Source organism: Arachis ipaensis, chromosome B02 (genome assembly GCF_000816755.2).
Source record: "Arachis ipaensis cultivar K30076 chromosome B02, Araip1.1, whole genome shotgun sequence".
Lineage (NCBI taxonomy): Eukaryota > Viridiplantae > Streptophyta > Magnoliopsida > Fabales > Fabaceae > Arachis > Arachis ipaensis.
Genome location: NC_029786.2, coordinates 102,073,293 through 102,087,531, shown reverse-complemented (window position 1 = coordinate 102,087,531; position 14,239 = coordinate 102,073,293). Strand labels below are relative to the sequence as shown.

General features: G+C 33.8%; 1 protein-coding gene across 3 annotated transcripts in view; it reads left to right on the top strand.

Moving 5' to 3' along the window:
• The window catches only part of LOC107626033 (putative disease resistance protein At4g11170), a 7,333-nt gene extending 2,004 nt beyond the window's left edge, over positions 1-5,329 (top strand). Inside the window, exons 2-5 of one of the 3 annotated variants that reach the window (XM_016328802.2) lie at positions 2,060-3,155; positions 3,241-3,540; positions 3,641-4,980; positions 5,091-5,329. In XM_016328802.2, the coding sequence (XP_016184288.1) occupies positions 2,060-3,155; positions 3,241-3,540; positions 3,641-4,980; positions 5,091-5,106 (2,752 nt within the window). In that variant the 3' untranslated portion in view covers positions 5,107-5,329. Of the gene's footprint in view, positions 1-2,059; positions 3,156-3,240; positions 3,541-3,640; positions 5,000-5,090 lie in introns of those variants that run through there. The other 2 variants (XM_016328803.2, XM_021116391.1) reach the window with 2 other exon arrangements.

The window sequence follows — 14,239 nt, the reverse complement described above, 5'->3', positions numbered from 1 at the left end:
ATTAATTTTTTAAAAGACTAAATAATCTTTTAGGATTAATTCGGAAATTAAAATACTAAAATACTATAGGATGAAGAACGATTATTTGGTTTTTTTAGAAATTAGGAACTTGACTTTAATAATAAAAAGACTAAAATAATAGCTTCTAGAATTAAAGTTGTTTAATTGTATTAAAAAAATTGAATTTGATTTTAGAAAGACTAAAATAAAATATATTTCTAGTTAATTTTGAAAAGATTTAATTACCTTTTTAAAATTTAATTTGTTTAATTGTATTATAAATTTAAAACATGTGATACTAAAACATCCTCTTAATCATATTTTAAAAAACCAAAATATCTTTTTAGGATTAATTTTGAAAGACTTTATAAATAGTTTAATTATTCTGTCGATACAGAATAATTATTTTGTTAATTCCAATGTTTTTGTCATCACATAGACTTAATTACAAAATTTGAAATAATATAAAAATTTAATAAAAAATATAAAAACCTAATTAAAAATTTAATAAAATTATATGAACTGATACCTAATTAAGCCCATACAGTAGTGTATTAGTGTCTGAAATATCTTTAATAGTCTCACTTTCTTCTTTTTTAGTTATTGTTCATTATTTTGGAGAAATCCACATTCTTGTGTTGTTGTCCTATTCATATTCGGCTAATTTTTTTTAGAAATGGATGAGCATGCTGTTGTGTTATCCATTATTATGGGTAAGTTTGGTGTTTTTTATTTTTAATATAAAAATTCATTTTTTTAATTGAATTATCAAATTAAATCATCATATTTGAGCGTATGAAAAATTCAAAAAAAAAAAAATTTGAGGGTAATTTTATGATGGCTGAGATGTGAACTTTGTAAGTACATAAAAAAAATTCAGATTTATGATTTTAAAATAATAAAAAAATTTATAAACACAAATTTGATATTAAAATTTATTATTTCAAAAAAATAAAAAATTCATATACGCAAACCTAACCATCAGATTTTGATATCAAATTTTGATTTTTAGAATTTTTTTTAACTGTCTTCCACAATTTTGTGATATATTTTTCACTTTTATAATACATCAAAAGATATATTCCTCTCTAAAATTTAAAATAAAAATACTATTCTAACCATCCATTTATTTTATTAATCAATAAAATAACTATCTTTGAGAAAAAATAATTAATTTTAAAAGATTAAAATATTCTTTCTGAGTTAAAATTATTTAATTGTATTAAAAATTAGAAGTATCAATTTACTAATACTAGACTACTTTTTTTTGAATTTTAAAATGGTTAAATTTAGGATTAGTTTTAAAAGGAATTAAATAAATTACCTTTTAACGTTAACTTTGTTTAGTTGTATTAGAAATTTGGTTTTGATTAAAAAAAATATTATTTCACACATACATAAAAATATTAGTATAAGAATCAAAGTATTTTAATATCATAATTATTATTATCTTGGAATTCTAAATTGAATAAAGTTACATAAACAATTTTGAATCAAATATTTTCATAAATTTTCACATAGCTTTATAAATTTGTAATTACATAATTGTTAAATTTTATATTAATTTATATATCTATCTAAATTTCGTCACATGCGCGGATATAGATCTAGTTTCATACTAAATTGTACAAATAAACAGAATTATGCATTCACCTTAAGTTGGTCATATCTGTTTCAACGTAGAAAAGCAAACTGACAAAGATTTGCATGATTTTCATACTCTGTTGGATGAGAGTAAATGCACATTAGAATAAGAAACAGTAATAAATAATAATATTTAGTTACTTTAGATATTAAAAAAGTTAGCTACACATGGAAAAAAAATTCACTTTTATAAAAAAAAAGTTAAAAATTAATTTAATATATTTTACTAAATATCTAAATTGCTTGATATAATTAGTATTAAAATATAAATTCACTAAAATCACCAGCTTAAACTTGCTCATTTTCTTTTTTATTACTCGTCTCCGTTATTATTGTTTTTTTCCCTCTTCTTATTCTTCTCTATTTTTACTTGTACTATGATATACTTTCTCCTTTTCTTTTCCATATACGATAGAAATGAATCAGAACTCATCCAAGATATTGTCAAGAATATTTCGGAGAAATTATCGCATCTTTTTTCAAATGCACCCCAAGACCTTGTCGGAATTGATGAGCATTTTAAATTTTTTCAACCTTTAATGGCAATGGAGTCTGATGAAGTTCGAACTGTGGGGATTTGGGGGATGGGAGGCATAGGTAAAACAACAATTGCTAGAGCAATATTCGACAGATATGCCTCTCGATATGAAGGTTGCTGCTTTCTACAAAATGTAAGAGAAGAATCTCAGAAGTCTGGTGAACACAACTTATATGAGAAACTTATTTCTGAACTACTTGAGGGAGAACATCTCCTTGTGAAAGGATCAGCCCATGCAAGATCTATGTATGTTAAGAGAATGTTGAGTCGGAAAAAGGTGCTCATAGTGCTTGATGATGTGGATGCATTAGACAAGTTAGATTATCTAACAAGAGAAGCAATCTGTCTGGGAGCAGGTAGTAGGGTCATTGTAACAACAAGAGACGAGCAAATTCTAATTGCTAAAGGAGTGGATATAAGATACAAGGTTTGGGGATTGAGCTTTGAGAGTTCCCTTGAGCTTTTTTGCTTAAAAGCCTTTCACAAAAGCTGTCCTGAACATGGATACCAAGAGCTTTCAGAAATGGCGGTTAATTATGCAGAAGGCATTCCATTAGCATTGAAAGTATTGGGATCCTTTCTACACTCAAGGAGCATAAAAGAATGGGAAAGTGCATTGAGAAAACTCAGGGTTCATTCTAATGTGGACATCTATAATGTCTTAAAATTGAGTTATGATGGATTAGATGATTCAGATAAGAACATATTCCTTGACATTGCATTCTTTTTCAGAGGAGAATACATGGATAATGTTATAAGCTTTCTAGACTCTTGTGGTTTCTTTGGCGACATTGGAATAAGCACTCTTGAGCGTAAAGCTCTTATAACTATTTTCGGCAATAGAATAGGAATGCATGACTTGATACAACAAATGGGTTGGGAAGTCGTTCGCCGAGAATCAAACAAAGATTCTGGAAAGCTCACTCGAATAAATAAAGCTGAAGATTTCTGCAACTTATTGAAAAATAGTGAGGTAAGAAACTGGTACACCTATTTTGTTTTTGCTTGTATTAAACTATCACAATAGCATTTTGTTAGTACTCGTTTTTGGTTTTCAGGAAAAAAGTTTAGTAGAAGGCATTATGATAGACTTGTCCCAAATTGGAGATTTACACTTAAATGCCGACACCTTTAAAAATATGCCTCGTCTAAGATTTCTTAAGTTTTATGATCCTTTGAATCGAAGACAGTCCAAAGTCCATGTTCCCACAACCCTGGACCCGTTTCCGGCAAAACTCAGCTATTTGGAGTGGAATAGTTGTCCTCTGAATTCTCTACCATTAAGGTTTTGTGCAGAAAAACTTGTTGAGCTTAGGATGACTAACAGTCAAATTTCTAAACTCTGGGATGGAGCACAGGTACTAATACCAATATGAACTTCTGTTTTATCCATTTTCTTTTAATTGGAAATCAAGGATTTTTGCATAATGTAATGAATGTATCTCTAAATTGTTACAGGATTTTGTGAATTTGACAAAGCTTGACCTTAGTGGATGTATAAAGTTGGTAGAGCTCCCAGACTTGAGTAAAGCAACGAAGTTTAAAAGGTTAAACCTTTGGGGTTGTGAAAATCTATGTCAACTTCATCCATCTATTTTATCCATCCAAACACTTGAGGAATTGCAGCTTTATGGTTGCAAAAAATTGAAGAGTGTCAAAGGCAACACATATTTGAAATCTCTTAAAAGACTCGAGGTTCGAATGTGCTCAAGCCTGGAGGAATTTTCGGTGTCATCAGAGAAACTGACGACTTTGTATTTATCTTTTTTGAGAATTAAGAGTGTACCATATGAATTATATTGCTCTACATATCTTGTGTGTCTTTGTCTTTGGGATTGCAAAGAGCTAATTGAGCTTCCACACCATATCAAAACCCTATCAAGCTTATTGACTCTGGACGTAAGTGGTTGTTTTAGTCTTCGATCTATACCGGAGCTTCCACCATCTATTGAAGTGCTTCTTGCTAATGACTGCACATCACTGGAAAGAATATTCAGTTTGAAGGCAGAATTTAGTTTGAACAGAAGACATCTCTCATTTGAAAATTGCGTGAAATTGGAAGAGGAGTCGCTGAATGATATTGCAGAAGATGCCCATCTCACAATATTGAGAAATGTTTTGTTTTTTTTAACAGGTAAATATCAGATGATAAATTATTATCATTATCCTAGAATGGATGGTCGTATTTGTTATCCAGGGTACAAAGTTCCAGAGTGGTTTGGATGTCAGACAACAGAAGCGTCCATAACAATTGAACTTGATCAACCTTACTACCAATTGTTGGGTTTCATCTTCTGTTGTGTTGTTTCTCAAAACTTACCTCCTCCTTTTTTTAATAAATGGGGTTTTCTCAACATTAGGTGTGAATACGGCCACTTCGGAGATGATGTAAAGCACACATTTCTAATTACAAGGCGAAACTTTGTTCCTGAAAGACGACGGAACTCTGAAGATCACGTTTTTATTTGGACATATCAATTTCCTGATGAAGACATGTTTAGGGAAATTGAAATGTGTGATGATGATGACAGTACTAGCAACCAAAAGATGTCATTCGGATTCAGTGTTGATAGACATGATGAATATGGGAAGAGAGTAGAAGAATGTAAAAAACATTATTTTATAAAAGGGTGTGGAGTTGTGCCAATGTATGCCTCAACTGTCGTGGATGTCATTCAAAAACTTGAATTGGAGTTGAACCCTCATCGTCATAACTCCATCACAAGGCAGAGTATAGACGCACTGAAAAGCAAGATGATCCGGAAGATTAAAGGAAAATCACATCGACTCTTGAAGAAGTAAGTTGCATGATCAAAGGTATTATTAATCAGGCACATTCTAAAATGATTATAATTATAGAGTGTGCACGTTTATGTTATTGAAATGCACTTATTTTATTCATTTGCAGAGTAATCTGGATTTAAAAGGCAGCAAGGGGAGTAATACCACTACATTTGATTTTCAACATTAGCAAAAGCTTCATGCCGCTAATTCCACCTTGTACTACTATTTGAAAGTTTGTACAAACAGATGCACTTACATTCACTTTTGTGGTCTTGTGAAACTCTTATTTGATTTGTGTATCCTAATGTAATTGAACCACTTTTTGTCATGATTCTTGGGATTGCCACACTTTTTTTTACACAAGTGAGGAGTTTCTATTCTTAAGTTTTAATTTATGTATTACTGCATGTAAAGCCTTCTCAAATTCACACGATTTTAATTTATTCTAGTACTTCTAGCATTCAATCAAAGATTCTTGTTTCAATTTTAATAGCATGATACATTTTCATTAATTATACAGATTCTGTTAGCAGACATGAGTAAATGGTTTGAGTAATCATTTAAGCCCAATAATCCAAGCCTGCCTCCATTGAATTTATGCATCATTACCAAGTTTTATTTTTCTGTTTCTCTACTTACATATATGCACATGGTTCCTCTGTTGGTAGAGAGAGAGAGGCAGAGAAATAAAACTACTCTCATTAATCATTATTGTTGCTCAACTTCATTTGTCTCTCATTTGTCTCTCACTATTTCATTTGTCTCTCACCATTTCAAAACTAGGTCTAATTTATTCAATACTTAGTTACATTATCACATGACTCATCATAAAACTAATTTATACTTTGAGTGAGTTATGATTTATGCATTTAAAACTAAAAAATTTATTGACATACTATAATCCAATCTAGAGATAAAATAAAAAACCAAAAAAATTGGATATTAGAATGTGCAGAGTCACACTAAAATTTAAAGTTAATATAGTAAATGTAAACAAAATGAGTTTGAATTTTTTTTAATTGACAAGTTAGAACAGGGACTAATGACTCTCTGGTCAACTGGTCAAGTAGTAAAGATAATTAAAGAAGAGAATTTGACAACATCAAACATTTCAAATTCAAGCATATATTCAATCTTAACAGTTAACACTTTTAAGTCATGACAAATAATTATAACAATCGGATCGATAATTAATGTCAAGATACACACTAAAAAAATATATTTAAACAAAATTACTCTCAAGAATGAAATTATTTTTAAACTAATTAATTATTAGCGAGCTAAGAATGCCTAAAATTATTCATAAAAAAGAAAAATAAAAAGAACATTTTATTCGGATGGTTTCAGTGGCTAAGAGAAGGGGGTTGAATCTTAGCCCCCTTTTTGGTTGCTAACACTTGCTGAACTTCAGAGGAGACTTTTCTGTTTTAGCTCGTCACTGGACACGAGACATTTTCTTTTGTCTCGTTCCAAGTCACGAGACTTTTTGTTTTGTCTCGTCACTTTGCACGAGATACTTCTGGTTTTTGTTCCTGTGCAGTAGAAACAGAAATGGAGTAGAGAAGAAAGAGAATTACACCCAGATATATCCTGGTTCAGCTGCTAAGTGCAGTGCAGCCTACATCCAGTCTCCATCACAAATATGATGGAATTTCACTATAATCAATCTGATTACAACCTGTAACATGCAATTACCTCTAGTCCTTTCTTGATCATCACCCTTCATCAATCCGAGCTCTCCATCCTTGGCTTGCTCTCCAAGATGGATTTCTGGCCCTTGATACTTCATGATGATAATGACTTCATCTGCTTCAATCTCTGCCTCAACCATCACTTCGCCACTCTAGCTACTTCCTGTGGTGGTTGAGCAGAATCAAAGACAAGCCATGCTTCAAGAATCTCCCTTGCTGGCCGAATCTTTGCCTTCCATTTTGAGCATGAAAAACTCAAGATAACCTCACCAAATCTAACCACATTTGGTGAATATCTTAGCCACAGCTCATTTTTATTTTAGTATGTTTTCTTGCCATCATTAGCTTAATGGTCTTGATGCATGCAGCTTCTTCCTTTTCTTGGTTGATGAGCATAGCGTCCATAGCTTCCTGGACAAGGATCGAAGAAAGAAGCAAGAAAGAGATGAGAGAGAATAAACAACTTAGAAGAAAAGCAATTCAATGTGATAAACCACTTTGTTGGTTAAAGTTGCTTTTACTTCCTTAGCTTAGAGTGGCGTGTTGTCATAATAGCCATCAATCAATTCAGCTGAACATTTCTCTCTCATATTTCCCATGCATTAATTAACAATGTAATAGATTTTGAAATCCATCACATGGTGAAATACTTGGATCCGTTGGAAGCATTTTGCTTTCATTTTAATCTTGGTTTCGGACCAAGTTTGGAACCATTCATCACAAATGAGATTTGGGCTTGTAGCATTGAAATTAAAACTGGCCCAATTAGTTAACATTTGCTTTCCTGATGAATTTTGTTTCGGATCAAGCATGAGAAAATTAACCATGGGCTTGGTTGTAACAATATTGAGTTTGGCCCATCAATAAGAATTCAGCCACTTGTTATAAACCATGCATCAAGGTTGATTGTTGGGCTTAAACCAAAAGCTCATTTTTCGGCCCAACATAAAATCTGCACAACAAAATTATTAATTAAGCAAATATGAATTAAGATCAAATCAATAATTTTGTAATTAAATATTTTAATAATATTTGTTCATCATCAAAATTAAATAAGAGTTTTCGAAACTCATCAATCTCCCCCTTGATGACAAACATTATTAAAATTGAAATGGGAAAAATTTAAAAGGTTGAGTAAAGAATACTCCCTTTGAAGATTGAATTTCTCTCCCTTTCTAAATGTCACATGGCTCCCCCTTGATGTATGCTTGTTTTACCAAGGGAAGCACTTACCTGTAACATTTTAATCAAGCTTGAAGAACTATGTTATTTAGCATATTATTTGATGCTAAATGCTTGATTTATGAGCAGTTTTAATTGATAATCAAAACTCATTTGATATCATAAACTGATTTACTGCTCAAACTTATTCATACATCAAAAAAAATATCCAAACATTTTTCAAACATTTTCCTATTTAGGATATCAGAGCAGATAGAATGATGGAAAAAATATTTGAAGTACACATGATCAAAATAAGGCAGTTTTTATACTTTATATAATTTAAAGGAATGCCAAAAATAAGTTTTCAATCCAACAAGTTTATCAATGATGAATCAACAGCCAGGCATCAAAATAAATCAAACATCATTATAAATCAAATGCCATATGCAGTTCAAGCAGCAGTGACCAAGGTAAAACAAATGCAATAAACACATGCATTCTTTGAACAAGGTGATCATGAATTTTCAATTTGAAAATTTCATTCCCTGTTCTTATCCCCTGTTTTTTGTTTTTATTTGTTCTAATTTCAATTTTGGAAACTAAATTTCCTCCCCCTTTTGTCATCACGGGGGCACCTGCACAAAACATGATTATCATAGCAAAATATTCAAGATAAAGTAGCAAAAGTATTTCACAGTATCCTAGAGATTATCCTAGAGCAGGGAGTATTAAGTCATGCTCCTACAAAAAAATAGATTGAGCCTAATGGAGCCAATATCAAACAAAGTAAACAAACAGTTCATTAATCATCAGAAAAATTAATGTCTTCTTCCCCAACGCCTCCTTCACTATCATCTCCCAGATCTTCTTTAAAGCTTTCGATCATCAGATTGACCCTTTCTTTGCAATTTTTCCAAGCTTTCTCGTTCTCAGAGGCTTGCTTGCGAGTTTCTTTGTGAGACTGAATCATCATGTCTACTATGTTTGAGAATTCACCCAAAATTTCTTTGATGGATTTGACTGTTTTGGAGGATTCTGGCCGTGACTCATTGTCACCATCTGATGCAGCCGATTTGCCTCCTTTTGTTCCCTTAGTTGCTCCTCCTCCTCTGATTGAGGAGACTTTGTTTTCTACTGCCTCATTCAACAAATCAACTTTAAAGTATTCAAAGATTCTAGTTAAAAACATACCATAAGGCAGGTTAGCCTTTTTGGTACTTCTAACAGAATCCCACATATGCCTAATCATAACATAACCAAAGGATATAGGTGTAGAGGTAACCAAAGCAAATAATATGAGACAGTCAGAAAATGTTACTCGGTTGTGTGAGCCGCTTTGGGGAGTCAGAATGTGGGTGATGATTCGGTGAATCAGTGAGTTGACTGGTCCTAGAGCTTGATGAGTTGGAGTTGTTCCATGCAAGCCAGAAAGATTCTCGCAAATGTGCTGAAGAACTGTTTTGTATGAAACGCCTACTTGTGTGTCCCATTTGTCTGCCATTTACGCTCGTGGTCCTTCTTCCTTGAAGCCCAGGGCCGCTCCAAGGGTTTCAGCATCAAGGGCTATTTGAACCCTTTTGACATAGGAATGAATAGTGCCATCAAAAAGACGCATATTGGCGTAAAACTCTCGGACAAGGCCAGGATAGACTGGTTTCTGAATGAGAAGAAGCGGCTTCCAGTTGAGGAGTTCAAACAGAGAGGAGATGTTAATGCCTTTGTTGGTGAGAGTGTCAAGATTCACAAGGTAGGTAGCACACAGATGGCGTTTTTTCATAACCTCATTGTGGAACTCAAAGAAAGTGCAACAGTTGAATCTGCTTGGATCAAAGTGAGAGTGAGTCTTGGCATACTTATTTTTGAATTTCAGGGATTCCAAGTTTGATGGTTCGGTGGTGTCATTGAGTGCAAAACCCTTAGTCTTTTGAGCACTCTTCCCGGATGCATGGGGACTTGATCTCTTTGGTGGTGATTGTGGAGGGGAAGGAAATGGGAGAAGTATGAGACTCTTCTTCTTCTGCCACGGGAACTCCTTTCTTCTTCCTTGAGGAAGTTTTTGTGGCAATGACTTTTCTTCTCATTGTGTCTGTGCGTTTTGAAGGGGGTGAAGGTGATGAAGATGATGTAGAATGGATGTGAATGTGTGTGTGTGATTGTGGAGTAGACTGTTTTTGAGAGGATAGAAGCCTTTCACTCTTTCTTGGCACGGTTTTCTTTTTCATGGTGATGGAAGAATGAAATATGAGGGGTTGGTGAGGTAACCGAATGAGTGGGGAAGAAGGAAGGTGAGAGACGCATTAAATGAGGACATGAGAGAGAATTTGGTGGGAGTAATGACCATTAGTGGGCGGTTAATGACAATAATGGAGAAGTTATTACCCAAAAGTGATTTCCCTTTTAATTTTGAAATCTAAAAACTGAAAAGTTGTTGCCTTAAATCAAGGGATTAGATGGAGAAAGGGATTTGATTTGACAATAACTACTTCCAATAAGATATGATGACACAAGGAAGAAGATTCTCATTTGCATAGATAGATAACTAACAAAACTGTTAGGGTGGGGTCAAGGAATTTTGGTGGGGCCCATAAAATTTTGAAATCTGCGTTGCTTCCCCCTTGACCACAGCTCTTCCATCATGCCATTATTTTTATCTCGTCCAAACCTACGAGCAAAACTGAACAGAGTCACTTATTCACAAATTTTCAATGAAACTTAAATCAAACATCCCCAAAATTTTTCTCAAGGTACAGAATCTGTCTTCACAGAGGGGTTTTGTAAACATATCAGCAATTTGGTCTTCAGATTTTACAAATTGAATATCAATAGTACCCTTTTGCACATGTTCCCTAATGAAATGATATTTTATCTCAATGTGCTTAGTTCTTGAATGCAAAACAGGATTTTTTGAAATATTTATAGCACTCATATTATCACAAAATAAAGGTATACTATTGATTTTTAATTTGTAATATTCCAATTGTATTTTTAACCAAATTAATTGTGAGCAACATGATGATGCGGAAATATATTCAGCTTCGGCTGTGGATAGAGCCACTGTGGCTTGTTTCTTGCTTGACCACATGTTGAGTGAGCTTCCAAGGAAGCAACACATGCCGGAGGTGCTCCTTCTATCCACTCGATCTCCCGCATAATCTGCATCACAAAAACCTACTGCACAAAAGTCATCAGATTTAGGATACCATAATCCATAATTGCAAGTTCCCTTAATGTATCTAATGATGCGTTTAACAGCCGTGAGATGGGATTCTTTTGGGTGAGATTGGAACCTTGAACATACACCCACACTTTGGACTATATCCGGTCTAGAGGAGGTGAGATACATGAGTGATCCTATCATTCCTCTATACCTTGTTTCATCCACATCTTAGCCATCATCATCCTTTTCAAGTTTAGTATTGGGATGCATAGGAGTACCCATTGATTTGGAATTTTCTAAGCCAAACTTTTTGATAAGTTCTTTTGCATACTTTTCTTGGTAAATAAAAGTACCACTAGGAGTTTGTTTAATTTGGAGGCCAAGAAAGAAAGTAAGCTCTCCCATTAAACTCATTTCAAACTCACTAGTCATGAGTTTTCCAAACTCTTCACACAAGGAAGTGTTGGCCGATCCAAATACAATGTCATCAACATAAACTTGAACAAGAAGTATATCATCATTAGATGCTTTAATAAATAAAGTAGTGTCGGTGGTACCTCTTTGAAATTGATTTTCCAACAAGAAGGCACTAAGCCTTTCATACCAAGCTCTTGGAGCTTGTCTAAGACCATAAAGAGCCTTAGTTAATTTGAAAACATGATTTGGAAACTCTTTATGTTCAAAACCGGGGGGTTGTGCCACATACACTTCTCTATCAATAAAGCCATTAAGAAAAGCACATTTAACATCCATTTGAAATATTTTGAAACCTTTATGGGCGGCATATGCAAGAAGCAACCGAATTGCTTCCATTCTAGCTACCGGAGCAAAAGACTCATCAAAATCTATACCCTCTTCTTGATCGTAACCTTGGGCCACTAATCTAGCCTTGTTACGAACAACTTGTCCATCCTCACCAAGTTTATTTTTAAATACCCACTTAGTACGGGTCACTTTCTTACCATCCGAATGAGGTACTAGTGTCCAAACCTCATTTTTTTTAAATTGGGCAAGCTCCTCTTGCATTGCTTTAACCCATGATGGGTCTTCTAGAGCTTGTTTGACATTGTTGGGCTCTATTTGTGACAAGAGAGCAAAGTTGCTAGGTTTGGTTTGCCTTTTGGTGGAGGATCTTGTTGTTACACCATGAGAGGGATCACCAATGATGAAGTCATGAGGATAACCCCTCATAGACTTCCATTCTCTAGGTTTTCGGCCAGGTGTTGAACTTTGATGAACTTCTGGTGGTTTCACTGTTTCAGTTTCTCGTGTCTGCTCAGGAGATAAAATGGAAGTTTCTCCTTCAATCTGACGAGATAAAACCGGGCTGACAGATTCTTCATTTTGCACAGATTTGGGATTTTCTTTACTTGTTCCAGCCTCTTCACAATCTGAATCATTATCCTTCATAATACTGGGAATTAAGTTAGAATCACAAAAAGTAACATGTATGGATTCCTCTATTGTCCTATGCTCCTTGAGATAAACTCTATAGGCCTTGCTTGTGGTTGAATATCCAACAAACATTCCTTCATAAGATTTTGGATCAAATTTTCCAAGGTTTTCCTTATTGTTGAGCACAAAACATTTGCATCCAAAAACATGAAAATACTTAAGATTTGGAGGGGTTCCTTTCCATAGCTCATAAGGTGTTTTCTTTAACCCTTTTCTAATGATTGTTCTATTCAAAATGTAACATGCTGTGTTCACAGCTTCAGCCCATAAAAATTTAGGAATTTTATTCTCACATAACATAGCCCTAGTCATTTCTTGAAGGCTTCTATTCCTTCTTTCAACCACCCCATTTTGTTGGGGGGTTCTAGGACATGAAAAGTTATGAAAAATCCCTAAGTCATCACAAAATTTTTCAAAATCTTGATTTTCAAATTCTCTTCCATGATCACTTCTCAAATGGGCAATTTTCAAATCTTTTTCATTTTGAATTTTCTTACATAAAAAGCATGAAAGGCATCATTCTTATGAGCAAGGAAAAGTACCCAACCAAATCTAGAGTAATCATCTACCACCACAAGACCATAGTATTTACCTCCTAAACTTTGAGTTCTAGTAGGACCAAAAAGATCAATATGTAACATTTCCAATGGCCTTTTGGTTGAGATTCCATCTTTAGATTTAAAAGAGGATTTTACTTGTTTGCCCAATTGACAAGCGTCACAAGTAAGATCCTTGTCAAACTTGATGTTTGGAATTCCTCTAACTAAATTTCTTTTGACTAGTTTAGAAATTTGATACATGCTAGCATGTCCCAACTTTCTATGCCAAAGCCATTTTTCAGATTCAAAAGATGTAAAGCATGTTACATTTTGTTTCTTTAAATCCTCAAGAATTAATCCATACACATTGTTGCATCTTTTAGCTTCAAGAAGAACATTCCCAGTTTTCTCACACACAACTAAACAAACAAATTTCTTAAAAATAACTTCAAAACCCAAATCACAAAGTTGACTAACACTAAGTAAATTATGTTTCAAGCCATGTACAAGGAGAACATCATTTATACAAGTTGAAAAATTTTTACCCACTTTTCCAATAGCCACAATTTTTCCTTTTGCTTCATCACCGAAAGTGACAAGTCCTCCATCATATTCATCAAGCTTTATGAAGAAGGTTGTCTTTCCAGTCATATGCCTAGAGCATCCGCTGTCCATATACCACATGTTTTCCTTCCTTTTGGATGCTAGGCACACCTACAAAACAAGCTTAAGTAACCTTAGGTATCCAAATCTTTTTGGATCCTTTCACGTTAAACCATCTTCTATGTCCTAAGCCATTGTAATCAAAAACAATTTTATAAACTTTATCACCCACCATTCTTTCACCAAAAAAACATTGAATGGGAAAGTGTCCATTTCGATTGCATAGCCTACAAAATCTTGGAGTTGCTATTTTGTTAAAGTAGGTTGGGTCTTGATACCTTGTATCATTTGAAGATGAAGCAATGTTTTCAACATGAGATTTTTCAGTTTTAGGGTTATGAAAGACTACCTGATCTATGTGGTCTGCCATGAGACATGTTTGTGACTTGGTCTCGGTTTGTTCATCATCATCAGAGTCATTCTCCAAGTCTTCCCATGATGCTATCAATCCTTTCTTCTTTCCTTTTTTCGGTTTTTCCTCCTTCTTCAACTTGGGACAATCAGATTTGAAATGCCCCATTTCCTTGCAATTGTAGCAAATTACTTTGCTAAGATCTTTCTTCACTCTCCTTGAGCTGCTACCTCTGCTTTTGAGCTTTGCCAT